Here is a 26,016-nt window from a genome sequence, read left to right as displayed (position 1 = left end):
TACCACTCCTTGCTTTGCTAAAGTATCAGCCATTGCATTGGCTGATTTCCTAGTCCATTTAAACCAGACTTCCAGTTCCCTTGCTAGTTGCTTAATCTCCCTTACAGGTTGTCTAAGGGACCAGACACCTAAGCTGTTTGTTTGCATCCAACCTATTACTAGTTTCAAATCTCCCCCCACTTCCAACTGTTGAAAACCCAACTGTTTGGCCAATTTGAGGCCCTGTAGGAGTGCCAGAACTTTTGCTCTAAGAGAGTCCCCCAAGCCTATCGGGCCAGAGTAAAGGGCTAGGACTTTTCCTCCCCCATCTCTAAAGACACCCCCAATTCCAGAGGGGCCCGGATTACCTACAGAGCTGCCATCAAAGTATAGCTTAACAGCCACAGATAAAAGGGGCGACCAGTCCTCTTGAATAGCTAAAGAGGGGCATGAAGAAGCTGCTACTGTTCTCCATTCCTCTAATCAAGTCATCTACAGAGAAGTCCTTGAACAAGTCCAGCGATTTCAGTCAATGTATAACCTTGATGGTGATCCCTTCTATGGCTTCATGTGCTGATTTTCTTTTCCTTAAAAGATTCTGTTATTTCTCTCTTCCCACACTGCCCAAACAACTGCTGCCCTCGTTGTTCTCCACATCACCCTTCCTCTTTTCTTTGGCTAACAGAGCTAGATTCAAAAAGATCCACCACGCTTGTAGGAGGAACACACATGCACCCAAAGAGAGAGGAGAACCAACCCCAAATAAGAGTAACAAAAGGACAAGAGAAGAGTAGATGATTTACTATCTCACCACTCTTCAAGCAAAGGCTACAAACATGAGGGGATAAGAACCAATTTGGTCTTTTTTTCTGAAGCAAGTCCAAAGTGTTGATTTTTTGGAGAACCACTTCCCAACAGAAAGCCCTCACCTTTGGAGGTACAGGAGCACTCCACACTTCTTTTACAGGAAAAGAGTAAACTAAATTGGAAGAGTGCACTAAAGCATTGAAGAAAGAAGAGCAAGAAAAACAACCGGAGGACTCTGTACTATTTTGTGTTTCTTATTCTTTATTAATGAAGTTCTTATCAAGATCAGGAAAAAAAGGTAACTGATTCTTTTGATGATATACTGCTATTAATCATAGAAAAGAGGATGAGCAGAGATTGATAAAAAAAAAAATATAGAGGATGAGCAGAAAATCTTTCAGATCAAGAAAGGAAGAACGTAAAGGCACTTTTCAGTTATTTGGTTGGACTAGCCATACCTACTTGCAGAATTCACTTCCAAATTTGCAAGCTCCTCTGGTGGGACAACAACAGTATACTGAAAAGCAATTTGTAGTGTAGGAAGGTCCGATGTGTGTCTGCAAAAGCATTTAATCAGATTCTCCTATTTACCCCAGATAAGGCAAAGACATAGCTGGAAAATATATCAGATATGGAATTTCCACTAAAAATTAAAGTATTTGACACCATATAGCACTCTTGTACAGGTATCTATGTATCACAGGATGTCTCAACTAGAGCATCTAAGCAAAATTTTAATTTGTATCATGTATATTAAGCAGCTGACATACAGTTGAGACAGAAGCAGTTAATATGAACGAGAACAAGCAAATCATTGGTCCAAACAAGGAAACAGACAACAGCAAATACGAGTGGTAGTAACATAAGAATGAGAAATAACATTGGAAATCAATTTTGTATTTGGAACTTAAATCTACCATACATAAAATTTATTTGTTTTGATAACTTTCCAATATATTTTTTTTATCAGCAACCACAAAGAATAGGATAGTTTTCCTATATTCAGCAAGAAGCTGAGTAACCTGATAGTTTTTCTCTTTTCCTAGGAAGATCACAGAGCATTTCAACCCTCCAAAAACATATTTTCAGAGGAAAAATTCCATACACTGATTTGACAGGATGGATATTCAGGTGAATTGGGCTGAATCTGGTCCCAGGAGTATTTGGTCAGTTTGACCATTGTAAGTGAGGGTCTGGTAGTTCTTTTAGTTGGGCCACTCGTGTAATTCTTGGTACCCATTGAATGATTGATGGATTCTCTCTCTCTCTCTCCTAATTTCTATAAAGTTTTCTAGATCTAGCACCCCATAGCCCTTGAAAACCTGATAAAAAGCCTTTAGTGACATTCATTCCACAACTCTGCAGTACTGAAATTGACCCAAGTATGTTGTATCTTGGTATACACCAAATCCAAACCCTTCACTAGTTTTTAGAGAGAGAGAGAGAGAGAGAAGTTGGAGAGAAGTGTGAACTAGTAAGATGAAGGAGGTGCATGTGGATTCGCTAGGAGCTATCAACGAACATCTCAAACTGTTGGAGAGAAGTTTGGTGGGGCATTTTGTTAATTTTGATCCTGACGCAGAAGCTGTGGAGAGATGGGCTGTTGCAGAATGGCATCCTAAAAGTTCTTTTCATGTTAGAAAACTGAGTTCTGGATTTTTCGTCTTTATCTTTGCAATGTGGAGGAAGCAAGAGATGTTTTGGTTCAAGAACAGTTTTCTAACATGAAGAGAACTTTTAAACATAGGTTTCTCTGCATCATGGTGCTTACAAACTTTTTTAAAGCCATGGGAGATGTGTGTGGAAGGTTCAGGTTCGTGGATTCAAGAACAAGTTCTTGGTGAAACCTTCTTGTTGCTCATATCGTATTTTAGTTGAAGTTTTTTTTTTCTTTTTTTGGATCAATATATTTTAGCCGAAGTTGCAGAGATTCATTCGGTGCCCACATCATTATCCCTTTGTTTTGCTAGAGAGAACTTCAACCTAGGGTTAGTGGTCGAAGGTTCATATCCACTAAGATGGATTAATAACTTGTCTTGGTGGAGGGAGATAAGTAGCAAGAGTCCACTGCCTTCTACTGTGTTGGAAGGGAAGACAAACAGGCAAACAGGAGAGGAAGAGATGAAGGTTGAAGATGAGGGTAGTTTTGGCATTAAAGAAAAAAATAATGGTTGTAAGGATGATTTGGCAAATGTGGGGCACGTTGAAAATGGAGTGTAGGACCCCCAAAAAATGGATGTGGGGTCCACTCAATTTCGAATAAAGAGGATCGGCTTTGCTTGCTTGCCTTAGTGATAGGGGGGTCAGTGGGAAGGAGGGAGTTATTGAGGGACATGTGGAAGGCCAAGAGAAGAAGAACTTGGGGTTAGATAGAGGAGAGGAAGAGTCTCCATATTTGAACATTAAGACGTTTCGGATTGGGAAGTTGGTATTAGGGCCAAGTGGGGCCCATATCACGAAGCCCAAGTCTTTTGTTAGAAAGAAGTGCATTAGTTCATATCATTTAAGAGTAGATAAGAGGAAGGCATCTATTTGCGAACACCCAAAAGTTAAAAATGTAGGAGCTCGAAATCTTTTTTTCTCGAGGAAGGTACAAGAGGGGAAGGAAGAAGAATGGGAGTGGGTGATCTTCAGATATGACAAAAGTGAGAAGGAGAAGGGCATTGGGAAGTCTGAGGCGAAGAGTGTGGAACGTGAAGTTGATCGAAGAGGTGTTTTTGAAGATTGTGTCCCAGACTGCTGCAATCTTAACGAGTTTGATGCTGATTTGATTTCTAGCATGGTGAGCCAGAAGAAGACTGATGTTGTATCGAAGTAGGTTGTTTTCTATTCCAAGGAGGAATTTTTGGCTTGTGATCCCAGGGAGATTCATAATGGAGCAAAGGATAGGTCGGAAGAGAGGAGGAAGGGAGATGCGGTAAGGGTTGGTGATGCTAAATTTGGAAAAGTTTTAGGAGCAGAAAATGGAGCAAATGAGGATAACGACGCAACTGCCCGCAAATCTACCTAATTAGAGTGCTCGGATGCCATTTATAGTCTTTTTGAGGAAATGGTGATTGGAAAGGTAGGGGTGGACTTAGGTAGGAAGAGGGCGGCAAACAATGATGTGGTCACAACAAAAGAGGTAGATCCCAAGAAATCTCATGGAGCAAGGAGTTGAAACATTGTTCATATTAACAAGATCTCTTCTCGCTGGAAATTGGTTTGGTGGGGGAAGGACCTAGAAAAAGGTTTACAAGAGGAGAGGGGGGAGACAACAATGACCACATTCAGAGTTACTAGAGGTGTGAACGTTCAGGTTAATAATAGTTCAGAATCACGGATGGGTAACCTTCAGCTGGAAAAATCAATGGAATCAACTCCAGCTCTGAAGTGAGAATTCCAAATGGTAGGGAAGATGCTTAAGTGGAGAGGTCTGGAAAGCTTCCAATTGAGAAAATTGCTGGAAGAAAAAGTTGAGATAGGCAAAAGCCTTAGCTTGTTCTTTTGGGGAGGGAGGAGTTTTCCAGGAAGGCCTTTTAGGAATTTGAGAGAAGGGAAGAAAGCTTGAAGAGAGAGGTAATTAGGGAGGGAGGAGAGATGTGGGATCAGGATATTGATGAACAAGAGGAAGTATTCAAAGGGGAGGATTCGGTCCATTAGGAGTTGGTTGACTGGTTCTTGCGGGGTTTTAGAGCTCGTAGAGGAGGGTGGTGGGGCTCAGAAATGGTGCTTGTGGGTCTTTGTCTTGCTGGTTGTCTTTAGTTTGGTGTCGTTGGTTGTAAGTTTGTTCTAGTGTCCTTTTATCTCTCAGGACCAGATGGTGTTGGTAATCTCTAAAAGCAGGGCTGTTATCCCAATTTTAACTATAATACACCAAGAAATTCGCATGGACCCTTGTAAGGATTTAGGAAATTTGTTTTTGTGCCTATAATACACCAAGAATTTTTACTGCTTCACCAATGAGCAATCAGTAAAAGCAATTATCATGAAAAAAATTATTTTGATCAACAAAGCCTTGACACTCAGCAAAGCATTGTTTGCAGGTCTGGAAAAGACATCCATAAAATAAAAGTAAATGAAAAATTGAAGGTTGAAGGGAAGAAAGATAATTTGGTTAGATGGGATAAGGTGATGCAATTGAAGGTTGAAGGGGGTCTGGGCATTGGAAATGTTAAGTTGAAGAATTCGACCTTGTTGAGTAAATGGCTTTGGAGATTTCCTAAAGAAAATGAGAGGCTATGGACTAGAGTTATTTCAAATATCCATGGGTTGTCAAACAATGGTTGGGATGCGGGCTACTTACATAGAGCTACTCTGGCTGCTCCTTGAAAGGCTATCCATGACAATCTTCCTGTGTTCCTCAATCACATAAGGTATGATTTGGCTTTGGGTCAGAGAATTAGATTTTGGGAGGATATTTAGGTAGGGAAAGCCCCCCTTTCAGAGGTTTTTCCTTCTCTCTTTGAGCACTCTAGTTTCGAAGGTAAACCTATTTGTGATTTTATCAGTTCTTCCTCATCTCTTTCAAACCTGAGTTGGAACCTTGGCTTCACTAGAAATCTGAGAGAATCTGAAATTGCCAATGTCTCAGCTTTGCTTCTTCTGTTGAGTTCAGTATTTTCAGGGGAGGGTGATTCAGATTCTAGAGTGTGGGCCCTTAAACAGTCGGTTCTTTTTCCTGTAAGTCCTTTTTGAATTCTCTTATCTCAACCTTCCCCTCTCCTTAACACCTGTAAGTCCTTTTTGAATTCTAGAATGTGGGAAGTGTTTCATGGCTCCATTAACACCTGTGATTTGCTTCAGAAGAAAAGACCAAATTGGTGCTTGTCCCCAAGTTGGTGCTCTTTATGTAAGTTGTATGGTGAGATTGCCTTTCATCTTTTGATCTCCTGTCCTTTTGCTATGTCTATTTGGGAGTGGTTTTCATCTCTTTTTGGATGCAATTCCCCCTCATTGTCTGGAAGGTGTATTTAGCTCTCACTTTTCAGCTGCCCTAAAAGAAGAGGCAGGATTATGTGGAGATGCACTAGAGCAGCAGTGATCTGGACAATTTGGGAGGAAAGGAACCTAAGAATCTTTGAAGACAAGGAAAGTAAAGAAGTTGTGATTGAGGTGATTACTCTAAGAGTAGTGCATTGGGTGAGTACATTAAAGCTCTTTGCTGACTTTAAGGTTGAAGACTTCTTCAGATCGTGGGGAATAATTGCAGGTTTTTCGTCTAGAACGAATAGTTTATGAGGCTTAGTCTCCTCCACAGTGTTTTTTTTTTGATGAATGATAATAAATTTATTAATTCAGAAGCAAATTTAGAGTGAGTTCATACAACATCCCAGCGAGAGGCGCGAGCTGCAGCCCCTCCTTGAACCTTACAAGTAAACTAGGAAAGAAAAGCAAGAATCACAACTGAGCCCAAAATAATTCTTCCCTATTTACCCCTTGCTTAGCTAACACATCTGACAAAGTTTTGCTGATCTCCCCACCCACTGTACAATGACCAACATATTCCTTGTCAACCAACTAAATTTCGTCATTTTATTCTTGTAATGCCACATAGCCTCTTCAGGATTTTTCAACCAACCCACCACCACTTTGGAATCCCCCTTGGTTATTAGGTGTTGTACCCCCAGCTGGTTTGCAAATTGCACCCCTTGTACAACAACTAAAAGTTCTGCCCTGATGGAGTCCCCAATTCCCAAGGGACCTGAGTAGAGCAACAAAATCTCTCCCTTCTCATTTCTCAAAGAACCCCCCATTCCGGATAATCCTGGATTACCCATGCTACTTCCATCAAAGTTCAACTTTAGTGAGCCTTCGGATGGAGGAGACCAGCTTATAATTGATTTGTCCTTTAGAGATGAACACCTCGCTACTGCTGACCAATTTCTCCAAAGGTCATTAAAGGAGAATTGATGAAAGATTTCCAAGGTCTTCAGCCAAGGTATTGCCCTATTTAACACACAGTCTTTCAAATCCTAACTGTTCCTTTCCTTTTCTTGAAAAATTCTAATGTTCCTTTCTTCCCAAAGAGTCCAAATCAAGGCAGCACGAGCACATCTCCACATAATTCTCCCTATCGTTGTAGATCAATAAAAGGTAGAATGGTTGAAGAGCATGTGAACTTTTGCTGGTAGACTCCAACTACCCCCAAACAACGAAAGTAGCCAAGCCCAAAGGTCTGTAGAAAAGGGACAAGATATTAATAGGTGGTAACAATCCTCACCATGAGCTCTACAGAGGATACACCAATTAGGAGAAATACAAAGGAAATGTCTTCTCTTTTGTAGGTTATCTAGAGTGTCTACTTTCCCATGGAATACTTCCCAACAAAACGCCATAATTTTTGGGGGAACTGACCTGCACCAAATTTCTTTTGACGGAAAAGGTTAGTGAATAGAAGGTTGAGAGATGGACTTGAAGAAAGAAGCACAAGTGAAGGTTCCATTGGATCTAGGAGTCCAAACCCTCTTATCGGGCTTGGAGGGATCCAAACAAACCTGATTAAGACAACCAAGCAAAACAAAAAGAGAATCAATTTCATCATCCCTAAGTCTTCTACGAAACCCAAAATCCCAAGTAAGATCTAAGGGTGTTCCAAAAGGTGAGACAAATTTTGAGACCACCTCTTTTTTGTACAAAGAAACAGAAAATAGCAAAGGGAACAAATCCTTTAAAGGTGTGTCTCCTACCCGAATGTCATCCTAAAAAAGGACAGAGTTGCCAGAACAAACTTCAAACCTGATAAAATTGAGGAATTGAGGAAGGGTATTGTGAATAGCCTTCCAAGGTGCTGCTAGGTTAGCTTGCCTTGATACACTAGCATCCCATCCATTCTCTGACCTCCCATGAATGCTTCCCACCACCTCATGCCACAATCTCTCTCTTTCCAATGGCCATCGCCACAACCATTTCCCTAACAGAGCTTGATTTTTTCTAGTTACCCTCCCAAGTCCCAAACCCCCCTCTTCTTTACTTCTGCACACAATTTCCCAATTAACCAAGTGATCCTTTTTTTTCTTGTCCCGGCTCCCATAAGAAATCTCTCATCAACTCCTCCACAATGTTTTAAAAGCGCAACCCAATTTGCGCCTGAAGCGTAAGGCACAAGACGAGGCACGCACCTTTTTGAAGTAAGGCACAAAATTACAAAAAAAAAGCTAAAAAAAAAAAGTCAGAAAATTCAAAAATGCCAAAAAAAATTCAAAAAATATTAAACATAATGTTAATAAAAAATATGAACTTAAGTTTTAAAATAAATGTTTTAAAAAACCTATTATCTAAAATTAAAATACATAAGCATAACATGTAAAGCGTATTTAAATGAAAATTTAAAAATAAAAGCAAACATATAAAGCATTTTCAATCATGTAAAATCCACAATCTCTTTTTTTTCCTCAATTGCATTACTTCAAGTAGCTAATGTGATGTAAAACATATTTCATTCTTGATTCTATGAGTCACCTTTGTACCACACCCATCGAGGACGCCTTTTAAATCACTGCTCCTCCATGTGTTGGGTGGAAGAAATTAAACTTTGACGGTATGGGAAATCCTGGACCATTGGGTATTGATGGAGTAATTAGGGAAGAAAATGGAAACATTTTAGCTTTGTACTCAGGTCCTATTCAGCATGGAGATGTGGTAAGATCAGAATTATTGGCAACCGCCTATGGAGTAGAGAAAGCTAAAGAAATGGGGATTACTAAGCTGACTATTGAAGGTGATTCAAAAGTAGTTGTGGGTTGGCTGAAAAGGGGGGAAGGAATCATATGGAAGTTAAGGAATGAATTCAAGAGATTCAGGCAGATTTCTAAAGACATGATGATCCAAATAAGGTGGATAAGGAGATCTGCAAACAGTTTGGCTGATGATCTAGCAAAGCAAGAAACTCAAAAACAATCTATGTTCTGGGCAGTTCTGTAAATAGTGAATAGTTTCTGTTTGGGCTTTGTTTTGTGCCCACAAATCTTTGTTTTTTTTTATAAATACTCATAACTCTTTGTTGTATCTCTATTTTTTAATCTAATAAATCAATTTTTGTGTTGCTGGTCAAAAAAATGAAAAGATAGCATACCTTGGGCTTTTAGGACTGTAAGCAATCTATCATAACATCATATAGTTCATTTAATGATTTTTGTAAGTTAATCGTGCAGTAATCATCTTGTATTTACTGTTCAATAAAATAAGATTAAAAAGGAAAAGAAAATTAACAGTTTGTGATCAGTTCTGAAAAGGAATAAGGAACTCCAAAATCTTCTCCACTTACACTAGCATGATGTACAAAAGTCATGAGAGAATCAGAGAAATGCCAACACTTATTGGTCTACTAAGAAATGACTTCTTACACCGAAATCACTTTGAACTTTGGCATTTCTTTGGCTGTTTCTAATCAATACTTTGGAGCTCAATAAGAGTATATCCCAGGGCCCAAGGACTGAAGAGAGAGTCTTTGGAATAAGATGTTTGGAAGTCTTATCCGGTATTTGGGAAGGAGTTGATAGCATAGTTTTCAAGGCACCAAGGCGAGGCTAGGCGACAGGGGGGCACTTTGTCACCTAGGCAACAGATTTTTTAAGTAAAAACCACATATCCTAGGATAGTTCCCTAGGTTCCATAACCATCTTTCCTTAATAACTATCCATAATTTTCATAAGAAAAATTTAAGCTTCATGCTTAAGCCTAGAAAAACAACATATTTATGAGAAGCAAGAGAAGAAAGAAAAGAATATTAAAAAAATATAGGGGCTGAACCTCTATTTTTGTTATAGGAAAAGAAGAAAAGAAAAGGAAGAAGAAGAAAATGTGGAAGAAGAAATGTGTTGATTAGACAAAATTTTAAGTTCCTCCCTTACTTATTGGTTTAGATTTTGAAGTCTTTGAGGGTTCAATACAGCAGTTAGCAATGTTTGTGTTGATTAAACCCTAACAAATAAGAAAATAATAAAAAGAAATTAGTTTATAAACACAAAAAATGAACATTTTTTTAATAATGTCTATTTTATAATTATAATCTAAAAAAAAAAAATAACAATATAAAAGTATTTTATATGACCGTATACAAAACTGCTTGGCGACTGGTGAGGCAGGCCTCCAAGGGTGCACGCCTAGGCATCGGCTTGACAACTATGGTCAATAGATTTTTTTTTATTTTTTTGGTTACTAGTACAACTCAAAGAGAAGGCTCAGAATCTCAGCACTGACCCTTATGACAATATCCATTTTTAGGAAATTTGACCAAAGGACACATCATCAAGGCATCAATTAGGATTGGCAATGTTCTACTATGGTTTTCAACTCTTGAGATTGTATTGGTCCCTCTCCTCCAATATGTATGTAAACTGGGTGCAACACATCCCTCCCCGCAATGGTGGGGATGTTCAAACTCAATTATGTTCCATCAGGAAGCTGGAGATTCTTAGAACTGGAGCCTGGAGGTGTTTACACCGCTGTAGAATGTCTTAGTGGCATCTCAGAGCGCATTGATAAGGGTGCATTTAGGCAGGCTAAGACCATTGTTCCTCCTGAAAGCCTATAGTCATCTCACCTAAACCTCTTCAAGGGGATTCAGAAATTGCTACAAGTTAATCTAACAAAAAAAACTTGGCATCACCTTCATATCACTGAGTAACATCAATTGGCATGATTCTTGCCCATGACTTGGTGGCTTTTTTTATTTTTTGATCAATCATGGCTTGGTGGCTTCCCTTGCGAATTGAGCATTAAGGGATGATTTGTACCACATTTTTGCACTCCCTAGTGCAGGGATTTTGGTTTTTTCTTTCAACTTCCTTGTAAACTTTTGCTATCATACTAGAGAGAGAGAAAGAACAGGCATAGCAGTTTATGTCTATGCATTTCTCTACAAGAACAGAGTAATACCTTGAAAATTGAGAATTATTGGCAAAGCTGAAGTCATAAGCATATGTAGCATAAGAATCACAACAGATAATGTGTTGAACGTTTTCATACTGTGGATCAGGGAAGAAATGGCCATACTGCACAGGAAAAAAAATGCAGCTAAAACAATGAATCATTAATCTTGCAAAAATAATTTACACATTAAAGTAGAGAAATTGAAGTTCAAACATCATGTAACTTCACATACAGATCGACCAAGTTTAAATTCAGAAGAAGTCCTCAAGCGAAGAATGCAACCAAATGCATACGGACGACTCAACATCCGATACCTGAAATAGGAATCATCTCACAATCAAACACTGATTGGATAAAGATACAATTTCTTTTCATGTTTGCAACAACACAATAAAAATAAACTGAAGAACCACCTAAAACCATAGTAATAGCTAACATTCTGATTGGTAAATTAGTTAAATTTGAATGAATTTGCAAGTCAGTTTGCAATAAATGAAACAACAGAAAATGAAAGTCAGAAATACAAATCAAAGTAGATGTATTAGAGAAAGGTTCTCTTAGGGAAAGAGAAACAAACTGAAAACCTAAAAATAAGAAAGTAATAAAACGTTTCCTTGAGCACCAAACCAACCAAATCCTTTAAAAAATGCAAAACAGCTAGTGTTTTCTTTGTTTTTTTTTTGGATAAACAATGCAAAATATCCAGTTATGCATCTAAACCATGAAAAACATGGTAGACAATAATACTTGCTCATCTCCACACATAAAACATTGTACTGGGAGAAATCCATGCACAAGAGATCTAAAACAATAATTTATAGAGAGTCAAAATAGAAGCCTACCCCTAGGAACCTGGTCATTAAATAATTGTAGATTACAAATAAGAACAGAATCCAGACCGAGGCAACTATGCTTCAAAAATGAACATAAAGAAGATATAAGTTTTACAAATGAAAATTGTTAACTTAATCATAATCTGTTTTGCACTCAAATGAATAACTTATAGATCTATCGCTCTTTCCGAGAACTGAAAAGGCTATTGTGATTAGAGAAGCAGAATTGGATTTTACTCCCCTTCCTCAATTTCACAGACATGAAAATGACTACCCCCAAATATCATTTTGAATTATCTTAAACACAATTTAAAAACTAAAAATCCTAGTTTCCCTGAACTCCATAATGCTGAAAAGTGGGTCCAAAGAGCATAATTCAGGGATTGACAGATTTGTCATCTATAGTTCTGTGGCCATCAAATCCAAATACACCCTAGTTTTAATACAGCTAGCAAGGAAGAAAAAGAAATCCCAGAGGAATGAAGGGAAAACATTACTGAAACTTACATGTCCTGAGGAAGTGTTGAGTCATCTGTATTTGAATATAGAAATAATGACCCACCACTTTCAATGCTAAGAAACTTCAGAGATGCCAAGTCTGTATATTCATTTGTCACAGCAAATATATCCACACAAACACCTGATTGAACAGCCACAGCAGCCTGCAAAATTGTTGCTAGAGTGAATGTCATATACCCAAACAGACAAAGTTCAGCACAATATAACTTTTCCCTACAACTAATATACCAGATCTTTGTAGAAAGGAGTCTGCTCAGGAAGTAAAGCACGGTCTGCGTCCTCTCCTTTGCTAGCATACTGCTCGCCATATCTTCTAGTGTCCAACTGTCCAGCTCCATAATCAGGAGGACCGGACAAGAAGGCAAAGACCCTAGCTGCATGCATTCATATATTATGTTCTTCATTGATAGAAGATAAGAATAAAACACAAATGTATCAATAAACAGGCTTTACTTATGCAAGCCCAAAACAAAGATATAATATGATATGCATAGAATTTATCACACCTAAGGCAAATGTATTTCCATATTCTGATCCAAGGTAATTGAACAGGGCTTCCATAGCTACCCCAAAACCTCTCCCACCCAACAAAACGCCATCTAATCCTTGTCCTGCAGCAGTTGTTCTTTCCCAGGAAGTTGTTGGTTTTAGTGTTTCTAGGGCAGCAGCTATACGGTCCTTACAAGTTTCCACCTGTTCCAGAATTATTAAAGCTCAGGAATTTAATATAATTTCCTCAGTAAAAAATCCAGAATAGAAACAAAGCAACTATTCTTTTATCATTAAATAGAATCATAAATTTTGTTTCCAAGCAGTACAAAAGAAACTAATAATAATATGATGACTCCTACAAATAATAATAATGGTATTCCTCAATCTCCTAATATCTATTAGAGAAAACCTTAATATGAAATAAAGCCTCCAAATGCTTAAAAATATTAAATGAGTCAATAAATTTTGTCATAATATAAATTTTAAGTTAGCACTTTGGTGCTTATTGAAGACAAAAAGAAAAGATAGTATTATGATGAAAACACTAACTTGAAATAATATAGTATAGAAAATAATTTTAATTCGTTCTTTATTTTAAAACAATGAAGTGGACTCGGATTAAATCTGAATCGGATCTGAAATCTGACAGAATCTGAATCCAATCTGAGACCCTTAGATCCAATCAGATTCCAGTTTGAACTCGGATTTACATTTTAAATAATCAAACTGGATTTGGATGTGGTTGAATCTGATCCGAATCCGGCCAATTAGAGCCCTAGTCCAAGGAATCTTAAGGAAGGCCTGGCATGCTTTCTAGAATACTGTTTAGGTAGATAAATTGGGAGCTTCTGTTCCAAGAAACTACCAGACTGTAGAAATAGTAACAACTAGGAGAAAACATACAGGAGCCAGAAAGGATAACAAGGGCATGACATCTTCCAGCTCCATTGGTAATGTTCCATCTGAATCTGGGGGAATGAAAATGTTCTTTACAACTGGTATAGGCCCTTGCACATCATACAATCCTATTTTATGGCTGAATGTAGCAAGTCCAAACAGTGATCCTGGCCCAAGAGCTGCCAAAAGAAATAAAGAATTCAACCTTCGTAAGACATGGATAATTGAGTAGAACTATTTAATCATCCTCATCCTACCAAGCACTAACCTTCCAGTGCTGCTAGGAGAGCACTTTTAGTAAGTTCCAGAAACTCTTCAGAAGCTGCCAAAGAAATCGGAAAAATCAGCCAACAAGTTTTCAATAATACCAAGTATATGCTACCAAAGAACAATATAAATTTAATACTTCAAAACTCAATAGAATCCTTTCTAATATATAACCATAAATAAATAAGATGGAATGAAGTTATAAAAATATACAACTAAAAGTGTCATATCTGCTATGAAGAATAAATTCATTCAACAGGTCTAGTGTTAAGAATATTCAATATAACATTTAAGGAATGATTAAGGGTAAAAGTTTGAGAGGGATGTGAGTTAGATTTACTAATTAGAAAGATAGCATGTCAACTGAGTGGAGAATGCAAATGAATAGTATGCTAGTAGCCACTCTGAAAAGTAACATCCTAATGATCTAATTGCTACTTTGATTTCTTTCGTTTGTTAAATTGGAATAAGGAGAATAAGAGGACTTACCAATTAAGTATATGCAGTTGCTCATAAATTTATGTGATTCATTTATTTATTTTATGTAGAAAATTGGTTGTTTGATGGCTGAGTTACCAATTTGGTGACTGTGAGATTATACCTAAGACTTAAGACATCAATTTGGTTGGTGAAAGGAATTTTTATTTTGGATGACTGAAATTGAGCCTTACTGAGCTCCTTAGAGTTGGTTCAAGTCTCACTCTAGCTGGATGACCCTCTATGCCTATTTTATAAATGATTCCATGAAAAGTTACTTGATCTTTCTACCCGGCTTGAACACTGCTGCAGCATTTAGCTCCTTTTTTTTCAAACTAAATTCTACTTTGAGGTTTGAGGACAATAGAACTCATCAACTACAATAACGTCAAATATGAAGTCCATTCTGAAACAAAAAAGAGTAACATTTTAATGCTTGTATTCAAAGAGACTTGCGGACCGCATAACCACCTTCATAATACAAACTGTAGCCTAAATTCAATGACAATTCCTTTTTGACCAATGGAAATCAGCGGAAGGTTTCAATTAATCAACGTCAAACAAATTCTTGAAATTTTCATTAAAGAAAGAAAGATGGTTCGAAAATCAATCCATTTAGCATAAAATTCAACCAAGAAGAAGATGAAATTCAAAAAACTTCCAATCATATCTTACAGGACAAATCCACTGCTGCAACATAGACCGGACGAGCCTGCATTGTTTCTCCTTCGGATCCCTCAACTACAATACCGGGACGAAAACAGATCTCAGATGACAAAAAGAGCAACAAAAAATCTAAAGCTTTCAAAGCGACATTAAACCCCTCAAACCGAATTACCCGGCATCTCGAGATCAATGAAAGACGACATCATCTCCGGACAAGATTGCGGATGAGTGTACCGAGAGATCGCCTCCGAAGTAAGGCCATTTAGGGTTCCACAGAGAACACAAGTCCATGCCCACTGCTCCAATTCACAGTAGGTATTGAAGTAAGCCCAACAATTCTCACAACGAGGGAGAAGGTGACCATTAGGGCCATAAGCGGGAGGGTTTCCATTCTCGTCCGTTGTCGCGAACGGCGTGACTGTTACTCCCCATGGCACACCTCCGGCCTCTTGAGCATCCGTGTCCATCGGAAATCGAGAAACAGTTGCCCTGACCGCCATTGTTGAGAGCTTCTACGGACCAGATGTGGGAGACGAGAGTCAAAAAATTGGAAGATTTAATTCTAATTAAAAAAGTCACTGTTATTTGTCAAAAAAACAACGAAAATGGCGACGAAGGCAAGGCAAAATTTTGCAGGTGGGCGTAGGCTAATTCAGTGACTCCCCCGCGTAAATTAGCAAAAACTTGGACCGTAGAAAACATGTCCAAAATGACAAAAATATCCTTCCACAATGACTTTATTCTTGTAAAATTAGGGCTACGGTTGGTAAATGAAGGTTTGTCGATTTCCCGCCCTTTTCATGCATCATAAGAAGCTCATTCCGTCAGAAACCTCTCACCAGTCAAGAGTCTTCCAGGTTAGGGTTTCTATTTTCTGAGTCGTTCCTCTAATCCTCTTCCATCTCTAAAATGTCAAAATCCTGGAATCCAATCCATGTTTTGCTGCCCCATTTGCCTCTTATAACTTTTTTTCTGACAGATTTCATCTTTGCAGGTATATTTTTGAACAAAAGGTGCTGATTTCCATTTCTGTTGTTGGAGCAATCATCTAAGGTATACATTCGATCAATGGCCTTAAGCTTTGTTTTATCGTGCGTTTCTGAGGGGAGATATGCTCTCCCGTTGATAAAGGCAAACCTGAAGAAGTTTTTTTCTACTTTGATAACTAGAAGTTGTTGCAAGGATTTTGAACTTCGGAGTTTGCTTGTGGAAGCAAGTGGTACAATTGTAGATGAAAGATTTGTTTGTGGGGTTTCACTGACAATTTTTTGTCCTTCATGATTCGTATAGTTCTTTTTTTTTTCTACTGTGATAATTAGAGGTTATGTCCTGTACTGGATTTGATCTTTTAGTATCTTTGTGTCCTTAAAGATACATGGAATTCATGGTTATTGTGTGTCCTCCATATTCTTTTTCTTGTATATAAAACCGTAGGAAGTGGAATCATATTCCTTGTCAAAATGGAAAATACACCTATCTTTTATGTGACAAGTCACCTGCTTTGATAGCTAGTTTCATAGGGACTCTAGTGTAACACCTTTTGGGTGAGGATTATTAAAGTGAATATGCATAGATGCATTAAAGAAATTGTCCAAGTTCAACCTTTTGATTAGAGAAATGTAAAATTCATGGCCTATTGATAAAAAAAGTACAAATTTCATGGCGATTACTAAGGGTCTGATGGATAAGTTACATGAGTTGGAGCAAGAGCAATGCATTTACTGACCTGAATTAAGCAATAAATTTTACATGACTATAGCCGATAATACCGTCCAAATGGTTTGTAAATTTTTCTAATGGTAGTTTTCATCCTTTTTTGAAGTTGTTTAAACACTAGGTGTGATTCTGCAATGTGTCTGATCAAATTCAATTGTGCATAAAAATGTCCAGCCCAAACTCAACTTAGTTATTCTTCATAGGGTTTATATTTGCTTACTCAAACCTAAATTGAAAGAGGAAAAACAGGGTAGACAGTGGATTAGGTTATTCATTAGAAGATTTGTGTCTTGCTGGGTGTGGGTGGTGGCACTCATACTTGGTAGACTTCTAACCCAAGCTGGGTAGGCTGAGTCCTATCAACCAAAGCTCAAATATAAAGTAAGGCCTGATTAACCGCCTCTTTGTTATTTTGGAAACTTTTGTTTTGTTAAACTTACTTGATTCCAAAAAGAGGTAGACTGCAAGGGGTCAATGCTTGGTGTGAATGTGATGGTAAAATCTGGACCAACAAGTGTAAGAATGTAGATTTGAGTCTGAGAGCAGCCATTTTGTGCAAAGAAAAAAAATGCCAGAGGTTAGGTCCATATCCGGTCTACCCTTCCCAAGACTTTGGTTAGCCAGGATCACTGGATAATGGCACTTTTATCAAAATTAAGTTTCAGCACCTTCCATTATCTGGCTTATCACCAGCTCCTTCTTTGGTTGCCATTGGAATACGATGTAAAATGTTGTCCATTGATTTAAATCTTTACTGTCCTGATGGAACCTTTTTTTTATGGGCTACACAACAGGGGGTATCCCATCCCCCAACCAATAACCCCCCCAACCCAGATGCAGGCGGGATTCAATCCCAAGTCTCCGCTACAACCAACAGGAGATCTTACCAACCCGCTGGTTGGCACCTTGCTTCTGATGGAAATTAATAAATTGAACCTTTTTTTTTATGAATGAATGGTGTTTTTATTAAGAAGATTTATAAAGTGTACAATCACCCTAAGAGGAGGCACGAGATGTTACCTCCCTTTAGGAATGAGGTCGAACCAAAGTCTTATCAGAATACAATTATAAGGTAGCCCAATACAAAGAAACCTGAGAAGCCCCTTGTTTAGCCAAAGAATCTGCCAAGGCATTTGCCAATCTGCTAACCCACTGAAATCTGACTGACATAATCCTTGTAAGCCATTTAACTTTTTAAAGAAGATCCCTGTAGCCCAAATTGCAGCTTTTTTGTTTTTGATAACCAGCTTATGAATTCTGTTAATTCTCTTTTTCTTGACTTGTCTGATAAGCATACTGAGTAGGTCTGCTAGCCACACACTTTGTGGAATTTGACTGGGCTGCAAATTGCCAACTGACAGGCATAGATATTGTAAACTGTTGCTACATATCTAATGATTGAAATTTTCAGAGGTTTGGAACAATTCTCTCATTAATCTCTAACATGGTTTGCAGGACATGGACACATCAAATCCTGCAGTTCTTGTCAATGGGGAGCTTTTACGCATGTATGTAGGACGAAAGGTTCGGACAGTTGTTCAGGTTTTGCAATCTAATGGTGGAATCACAACAGCAAAATCTGCAGATGAACATCAATTGGTTATTAAAGGCTCCCCACCACCCTTTCCTCTGACAAATTTTGTTGAGGTGATTGGAGTTGCAGACAGTAACCAATCCATTTGTGCTGAAAGATGGACTAATTTTGGTAACACATTTGGTATGAATCTGTACTTCCCTATTAGGCTATTACTATTTTGCTGCCAAATTAAGTTATTCAAGCATTCAGCTATCTTCTCAATCATGTTCTTATTTCTGTTTTCTTGGTTAAACTCAGCATCCTGTGCATGTGCATATGCTATCCTGAATTTCTTTCTTAGGTTGCAGACATTAATAGGCCTGGGTTGGTATTTCTTTTACAGACACCTTCTCATATAATCAACTATGCCAGCTTGCAAATGGGGAATATAAAAGCCTGTTCCTCTAGGAAGATGTGTATACTTAAAGATGGGATGTGCCAGCTTCTCCCCTTTCCCCCTTGACACCTTATGGCAGTATACATGGTAAAGTAGCTATTGTTAATGATTCTGCGTTTCTGTTTTTTTTTTTCTGGAGATGGAAACTTCAGTCACTTCAATCACCATCACCCTACATGTCTTTTACTTGTTTGACTATTTTCTTTAAAATCTATTCTAGAGTTCTTGTATTCATCTAATGTGTTTAATCTCAGACTTGTTCTGTCTGGTATTTTCCAGAAATAGTCAGATATCTTTTCTAGATTTCTCATGGGTCAACTGGTGTGGTGCTAAATAATGACACTGAAAGTGTATAACAAATAAATAAATATATATATATATATATAAGTTATTTTAGCATATATATATATATATATATATATATATATGCTAAAGTAAATTTTGTCAGAAAAGCTGAGATCATTGATAGAATTTTGTTGCTTAAGGCAATAATACAAACATGTTTTTAACATTATAAATGAAGAAAATTGAGGGAAGAATTGAGAATTGTTTGAAAATATCTTGATTCAAGTTATTGGGTATCCTTGACATGAAGGTTTGCTTTTCAGCACACAGTTGAAAATCTACTTGGTTTAATGCAACTTTTGATTCCTTTCTCATCAACAGTCAATGGTATTGGTGCCACTGAATGCTTAGAGAACGACTCCTCTGTTCCCTCCAATAAAGCATTGGTGTGTGGACTTATCCACTTATCCCTAACAGGCCAGTATTGTAGAGAATTTGAAATAAAAAGGGGAAAGTAAGAATGCAAACAAAAAGACAGAAAGAAACCTAACTCAACAGGAACTCTTCCCTCCATCCTATCCACTTTTGGAGTCCCTACAACCTTATGGACTGCACCATGAAAGCAGCTCCTCAATGCCATTGACTACAAGGCAAACCCAAAAAACTCTTCCTCATTTCAACTTGCAATTGTCGTATCTGATGTCATACTTGATAAACGCACTATTGTTTCCAGATGATTCAAGTAAGGCTCCAGTAAAATCCAAATAAACATTGGTCACGTGGATGGTTCTCATTACCCTCTCAATTTGCATTGAAGTGGCATGTGGCTTTCAAAGGAACTGTTTTATTTGAAAATCCAGAGATTCAGTGAGAGAATAGGACGGAAGAGGGAAGAGTTTGTGCCATCTTGAGTTTTCTTTAATGGTTCCTTTCTTTGCATTGTTTCTTTGTCATTCATAGGGGGGCCTTTGATAACAGCTGAAGTTGTCAAACTGAAAGATTTATTGCTTTGTTTCATCCATTTCAGCTGTTGTTACAAAGAGCCCCTTGTTTTCTTATATCAAGCTCTATCATCTCCGTCTCTTAGGGTTAAGTAAATCAGACATGGGTCACGAGATAGAGTTTATATGTGGATATTTTATTGCTGGGAACAAATCCTCCTTACTAAAGTAATATTGGATTTGGGTCAAAAACAACTGATTCAGTTACAAAGTACATTGGTCATATGTCAGGAGCAAATTGTTTGATAAGGAGTAATCTTCTGAACTCGCAACCCATGTTGAAATTGCAGGGTATGATCTCCAAGGTCTGATATAAAAATAAAATAAAAGATCTTCCAGGTCACTGAACTCATAAGGATTAATTCGTATAATTGGCACAGGCTGTAAGTTGTAACTTGGAACAGAGGAAGAGTGATTAAGAATGTGTGCCATATTTATTAGCGCTCTCTCTCTCTCTCCCAACCACAAGAGGCAATCAATGGAATTAAGCCAAAAAAAATTACAACCAAAAGTACAGGCAACGAATTTTTTGTAAGAGACGAATTTTGATCAGTTTCATTTCAGTTGACATTAAAACTGGATGACTCGATTCTGTATCGAACTGATATATGAACATTAATGAGAACCAGAGCTTCTCACAGCCACGTGGTTACGACATTTTTTTATTTCTGAGCCTTCTAAGATTACCTGGGCCTCATCATTAAAGTGAATTGAGATATCTTCCTCCCAGAGCTTCTCACGGCCACATCCCACAGTATATTGGAAGCATCTCCCGTTCTCTCCCATGAATGATAACAACTCCCTCTGTGGCAATGAAAATTATGTGCTGGAACTGTCAAGGGTTTTGGTCCCCCTTGACAGTTCGTTCAGCGAAAGAGTCCCAGAAAATGAAAAAGGCAGGCAATTTTTTTCAGTGAAACAAAATGTAGTCGGGTAAATTGCAGAAAGAAATTCAAAGAATAGGAGAGTGGAACTGTTGGGGTGTTGATTCAGTAGGTATAGCAGGTGGCTTAGCTCTCTTCTGGGGAAACAATTTAAATTTACAAGTGCTAGCTGTTGATAAAAATCCGATTCATGCGAGAATTGAAGATACTGGTATGGAAAAAACATAGTGGTGTACTAAGCTTGGTGCTTCATTGGTGAACCTGGGGGCTTGGTGCTTCATTGGTGATTTTAATATGGACTTTAATCTGGATGACAAGGAAGGGGGAAGAGTGACAAGAAAGGGGTTTTATGCGAGGCTAGGGTCTTGAGGAAATTCAAAGCTCCAGGCCTAAGTATATTTAGACCAATAGAAGGGAACATACGGATTATATAAAGGCTAAACTGGATAGGGGCTTGGTAATCTCAGATGGAAAGAATATTTCCCTGATGCAAATGCCATGGCAATGCCAACCTGTGGATCAGACAATCTCCCAATTTGCCTTGATACAAACCCAATTGTTTTCAAAATTAGGAAACCCTTTAGATTTGAGGAAATGTGGTTTTCTCATGAGCATGTATTGAAATAATTAAGGAATTCTGGAACAACTGCCAATCAAATCCTTTTATTATCTTGATCTCTAAGAAGTGTTAGAGATTAAAAAAGGCTCTTCAGTCTTGGAATAAAAAAAGATTATGGTAAGGTTCAAGAGCAGATTGCTAGAGCAAAGCAGGAGCTAGCTGAAGAACAAGGAAAAAAAAAGGATCCAAATACAATAGTCAAAAAGTGAGGGGCTTAGAAGCTCTTTTGGATGAGTGGCTAAAGAGAGAAGAAATTATGTGGGCTCAAAAGTCAACGGTAAATTGGCTTAAATATAGGGATAGAAACACAGGTTCTTTCATAACTCAACAATTAGGAGAGCAAAAAACAGAATCCTAAAGCTTAAAAATGATTATGGTGAATAGATGGAGGTCAATATCACATAAAGAATATCTTTGAAAATCATTTTAGGGACTTATTCCTCTCCTCTTCCCAAATTGATATAAATTTGGCCTTAGAAGGGGTTAATGTGGCTATCAATAATGAAACCAATGAAGAACTTCAGAAAGACATATTGGAAGAGGAAATCGAGGAGGATACAAAATGAGAGGCAATACAAAATGTTTATGCTATATCAGACTAATCAAAGAGGATAATGCTTTGGTAAAGTCCAATCGCCATGTGGTGCCAACATGGTAGAGAAACAAGCAAGCAATGCAACCATTAGAAATGGTTGTTGGAGATTTAATGAAAAACTAGCAATTATAATATTTAATAAAAACAACTATTAGAAATCCACAAACTAACTAACTTTAAGGCCATGTTCTCTTTTCGGTAAGTTACCCGGATAAATGCAGTTACCTGGATAAGTTTTTCATGGGAAACATTTTAACCGGGTAAGTGTATTTACCCATGTTCTTTTATTTCTCATGTAAATAAGGCAATGAGCATTTTAGTCATAAAAATCCATTGTTAAAAGGGGAATTTTTGTCCAATTCAAGTGTTGGCAACTTTCCCCCTAGGTGAAAAAGTTATTTATCCAACTAAGAGATGGGTATCACTTACTCGGGTAAGTGGTACCCAGGAAAATAAACTTTCCCTGGTCCTCACATAAATTTGAAAAAAGAACATGGAATTCTTGATCAATGGGAATTAAAGTCCTATTGACCAACTTTCCCCCCTCTCAAAATCCGAAAAAAAAAATATCCCCTAAAAGTCCATTCACAAATTAGGTACATCTTCTCATGTACCTTTTTCTTTTAATTAATTCTCAACTATTCTTTGCTAAAAAAACTTCCATTAATTTATTATTGTTTTGTACTTTTTTATTGCCAATGTATTTTTACTATGTATTTGGTATAATGGTGTTGTATGGGCATTGGTATAATGCTTTGAAAATCAAGAAAAAATGGGTTATACATGCATTTCAATGCAACAATTGTTTATTGCTTTTTATTATTACACATACCACGTAAGCTAAAGCTAACTCTCATATGCAAAAAAATCAAATTGATGTGTTCCTCCAAAAGTGAGTTTTACATAACCAAGACGAGAGGAAATACAAAACGTTTGTGCTTTATCAAACTAACCAAATAGGATAATGAATTGGTGAAGTCTAATGCAATCATCCCAAGCATGCCTCAATTTGAACAAATTCACTTCTAAAACCCACTTTATGTCAAAATTTGAGGCATATATTATGTTGCTTAGGCTCAATTTGGAAAGAGTACAAATACAAATATGTACAACACAAATGCATACAAAATACAAAGTTTTGCACTCTGCATATTTGTATTTATACTCCTTCCAAACTGAGCCTTAAATCCAAAATACAAGGTAGAAAGCAATAGTTTATTCAAATGGTCATATATTTTTACTTTATCTTCTTCTTCTTCTTCTTCTTCTTCTCTCTTTGCATATGGAGGTCATAAATAATTAAGTATAGGTTGGTTGGTGCTAGTGGACAACACATGCCAAGCCTTTGACAGGCACAATGCATGACCAAAATCTTACATAATTTATTTCCTAACAAAAATATAATTGCATATTCACTATTTATTTATGAAAAGGGTTTGGTTTAGTAGAGTTGTCAATTGAACCATAGTGAATTTAGTATTTGATTAGATTAAGTGCTTGTTTGAGTGGCCTTTCAAGTAGCAGCTTCTGGTAAGGTGGGCATATGTTGGGTAAAAACCATGGAAAACACAAATATGCTTCATTCAGTCAAAATTTAGTTTTTGGTAAGGTTTGTTTTAGTAGTTGTTGTGTAATTTATGTACAGTTAATTTAGTCAAGTGTATCTTAGTCAAATATGTGTAAATAATGATGAGATGAGTGTTGATCCCACAGAGACTAGATCACAATACCAAATCAATTTTAAACTAACCCAAGTTGAACTCATGAATCAATTGAGTGAATAAAAAACTAAGAAAAATTCATGCAAATCTAAAACTTAAAAAAAGCTAAGTCAATGAATGCATGTAGTTAGGGTTTAGATTTCATTAAATCAATGTTATATAATTGCCTATTTAATCAAACAATACCAAAATTATCCTAAGGTATATTTAAGTTATTTGCATGTGATGGTGGATTTCCCTAAATTAATTAACAAGCTTTCTCAAGTCATGTTAATCCTTTATTAATCAAATTCTACCATCAAATTTTTAAGTGTTTGTCAAAAGGAAAAATAAGCATTAAATTATTTGGAAACCTCTAATCGTAGAAGGACGTTTGACTCATTGAGCTTTATTGATTCCCACACACGAGCTAATAATCTTTGGATATCATAGTCTAACATGCTATTTTTATTGCCTAGGGATCTAATTCATAACAATCATTTAACTAGTCATGCATAAATCATCGAATCGTTAAAATATTGGTCAATTATTTTAAAACATTAAGCACAACAATAAACATTCCTCATGCAAATAATAATGAGGTATTGAAATTGAATTAAACAAATAACTATATAATCCTAAAATCAAAATCCATCTAAACCCTAGCTAAGAGAACTTAGCTATAATAATTAAATTCAACACACTCATGAATCTTAAAGAATAAATCCAGTAAAAACACATTAAGGAATGAATAGAACAACAAGAAAACTTTAGCCTTTGAAGATAGAAGACAAGTGCAACAACTAAGATTTCCTCCCTCTTAGATTCAGATTCTTCCTCTCCTTCTCTAGCGTACTGAAACTACCTCATCTTTTCTCTTCTATCGATTTATCTTTAAGGATGTATGTTTGTCTTGAGTCTATAGTATTTTTTATAATGCAGTTTCATCATCAATTGCCTCTCAATGCAGACTCTTAATTCAACACAAATTAGGTCTCCTAGTCTTGATCAAAGTTGAATTCCTATCTCATCTGCAATGCCAACTGTCATACCTGAAACTTGTAGCTCAAATTGCACTTGATTGGCGGTGGAATTAGGATGTGCAATAAACATAGGAGTTGTAGCCTTATCTCATAGCTTTAATTAACCATTTGAATCACCTCAATCTGAGTTATAAGAAAGAAATTATGCCCAAAATATGGGAATTATATCAAAATAGGAAATTTCCTTTTTTGTGCATGCATATTAAATCCAATTTCAATAGATTCTCTTATTCATTGCCACATCATGGAACACCATTGCTGCATGGACTTTCCTCTATGATCGTCTTAATCAATTAAATCGAATTATTCCTTCGAATTTCACAATTAAGTTCTAAATCACCTTACAAGATAATTTCATCATAACTAGTGCAATCCCATGTTAATTCTATAAAACATTATTATCAAAATCATCAAGTTAGAGATATGAAAATGTATAAATATAGGCTTATTAGTAGCTTATTTAAAGCAATTAAGTGAAAGCAACTCAATCAAAACATAAATCATCCCAAATGGGCCCTAAACCATATTTGATTATTAGATTAATTTCTCATTGGATCAAAATTGGATGCACCTCAATTCCAACATGATTAAGATTAAAGTCCAACAATAATATTATTACTATTATGAATATGCATATGTCTACATAAAATTAATATATGTTCTTATGAATGAATGCATGTTTAATTGGATGTCGTGACTTACAAATCAAGCATCGAGATGGCCTAATAACTAGGAGTGAACAAATGGGTTGGTTCTACCCAGAACTAACTTCAAATATGCCTTGGTTTGAGGGTCTAATTCCATGGTCTAGGGGTTTAACCCATCCAAACTTACTTGGAGAACCTGCATGAATTGGCCTTAGTGGAACCATCATCGTGTGAAGTTGGATTAGTAATAAATATATGATACTATTTAAGTTGTTTATGGACTATGTTTTATTTTAGTTGAGATCGAAACAATGTAGGTTTCAGATTTTTACCTTGAAACTAAACCAAATTGATCCATATCCTTGCTAATAATCATATAGTGCTAGGGCAGTATGGCTTCATAGTGGTTGTCCCTTATAGTTGAAGAGAAGTAGGGGTGATCATTTTCAGCTTGCCCAAAATTGTAGGATTGGGCCTAGGTTTTGTGAGGGCCTAACAATTTAGGTTTGATATATATAATATTTAATTTAATGTATTTTTATTAGATAAAAATATAGGCCCATAATCAGTCCTGAATTAGGATATTCTGCCAATAAAATATAGGCCCATGAGACTGGGACCTACCATAAAAGTGGGAGCTGCCATATATGAGATGTGCCTTGTGAGATTATGTTGGTAGAGGTTGGAACACATGGTTTTCAAATCCAGACCAGACTGGATGGTTGGACCGGAAAAATCAGGAACAAGTGATCGGTTCTATTTTA

General features: G+C 36.9%; 2 protein-coding genes across 2 annotated transcripts in view; one reads left to right on the top strand and one right to left on the bottom strand.

The window, feature by feature from the left end:
• The window catches only part of LOC148847445 (sec23/sec24 transport family protein), a 31,968-nt gene extending 16,250 nt beyond the window's left edge, over nt 1-15,718 (bottom strand). Inside the window, exons 1-10 of the mRNA XM_088949719.1 lie at nt 14,962-15,718; nt 14,799-14,864; nt 13,648-13,701; nt 13,386-13,558; nt 12,497-12,683; nt 12,219-12,364; nt 11,979-12,133; nt 10,871-10,952; nt 10,645-10,760; nt 1,245-1,343 (exon numbers count right to left, since the gene is read on the bottom strand). Of these exons, the coding sequence (XP_088805845.1) occupies nt 1,245-1,343; nt 10,645-10,760; nt 10,871-10,952; nt 11,979-12,133; nt 12,219-12,364; nt 12,497-12,683; nt 13,386-13,558; nt 13,648-13,701; nt 14,799-14,864; nt 14,962-15,289 (1,406 nt within the window). The 5' untranslated portion in view covers nt 15,290-15,718. The remainder of the gene's footprint in view (nt 1-1,244; nt 1,344-10,644; nt 10,761-10,870; nt 10,953-11,978; nt 12,134-12,218; nt 12,365-12,496; nt 12,684-13,385; nt 13,559-13,647; nt 13,702-14,798; nt 14,865-14,961) is intronic.
• LOC148847444 (replication protein A 14 kDa subunit A-like) lies at nt 15,558-18,781 on the top strand. The gene is made up of 4 exons (XM_088949721.1): nt 15,558-15,646; nt 15,784-15,842; nt 17,961-18,222; nt 18,425-18,781. The coding sequence occupies exons 3-4, from the start codon at nt 17,964-17,966 to the stop codon at nt 18,487-18,489; spliced, it is 324 nt and encodes a 107-aa protein (XP_088805847.1). The 5' UTR covers nt 15,558-15,646; nt 15,784-15,842; nt 17,961-17,963; the 3' UTR covers nt 18,490-18,781.
• The last annotated feature ends 7,235 nt before the right edge of the window (nt 18,782-26,016 follow it).

This window comes from Nelumbo lutea, chromosome 6 (assembly GCF_056320005.1).
Source record: "Nelumbo lutea isolate HS-2025 chromosome 6, American lotus-T2T, whole genome shotgun sequence".
NCBI lineage: Eukaryota > Viridiplantae > Streptophyta > Magnoliopsida > Proteales > Nelumbonaceae > Nelumbo > Nelumbo lutea.
The sequence above is the reverse complement of the archived record's forward strand: the minus strand, read 5'-3'. Positions and strand labels throughout refer to the sequence as shown.

Bases quoted from the DNA above. Each gene is read 5' to 3' on its own strand.
- LOC148847444 (XM_088949721.1), top strand. From the start codon at position 17,964: ATGGACACATCAAATCCTGCAGTTCTTGTCAATGGGGAGCTTTTACGC. The intron at 18,223-18,424 runs GTATGAATCTGT...TTTCTTTTACAG, and splicing joins TAATTTTGGTAACACATTTG to ACACCTTCTCATATAATCAA.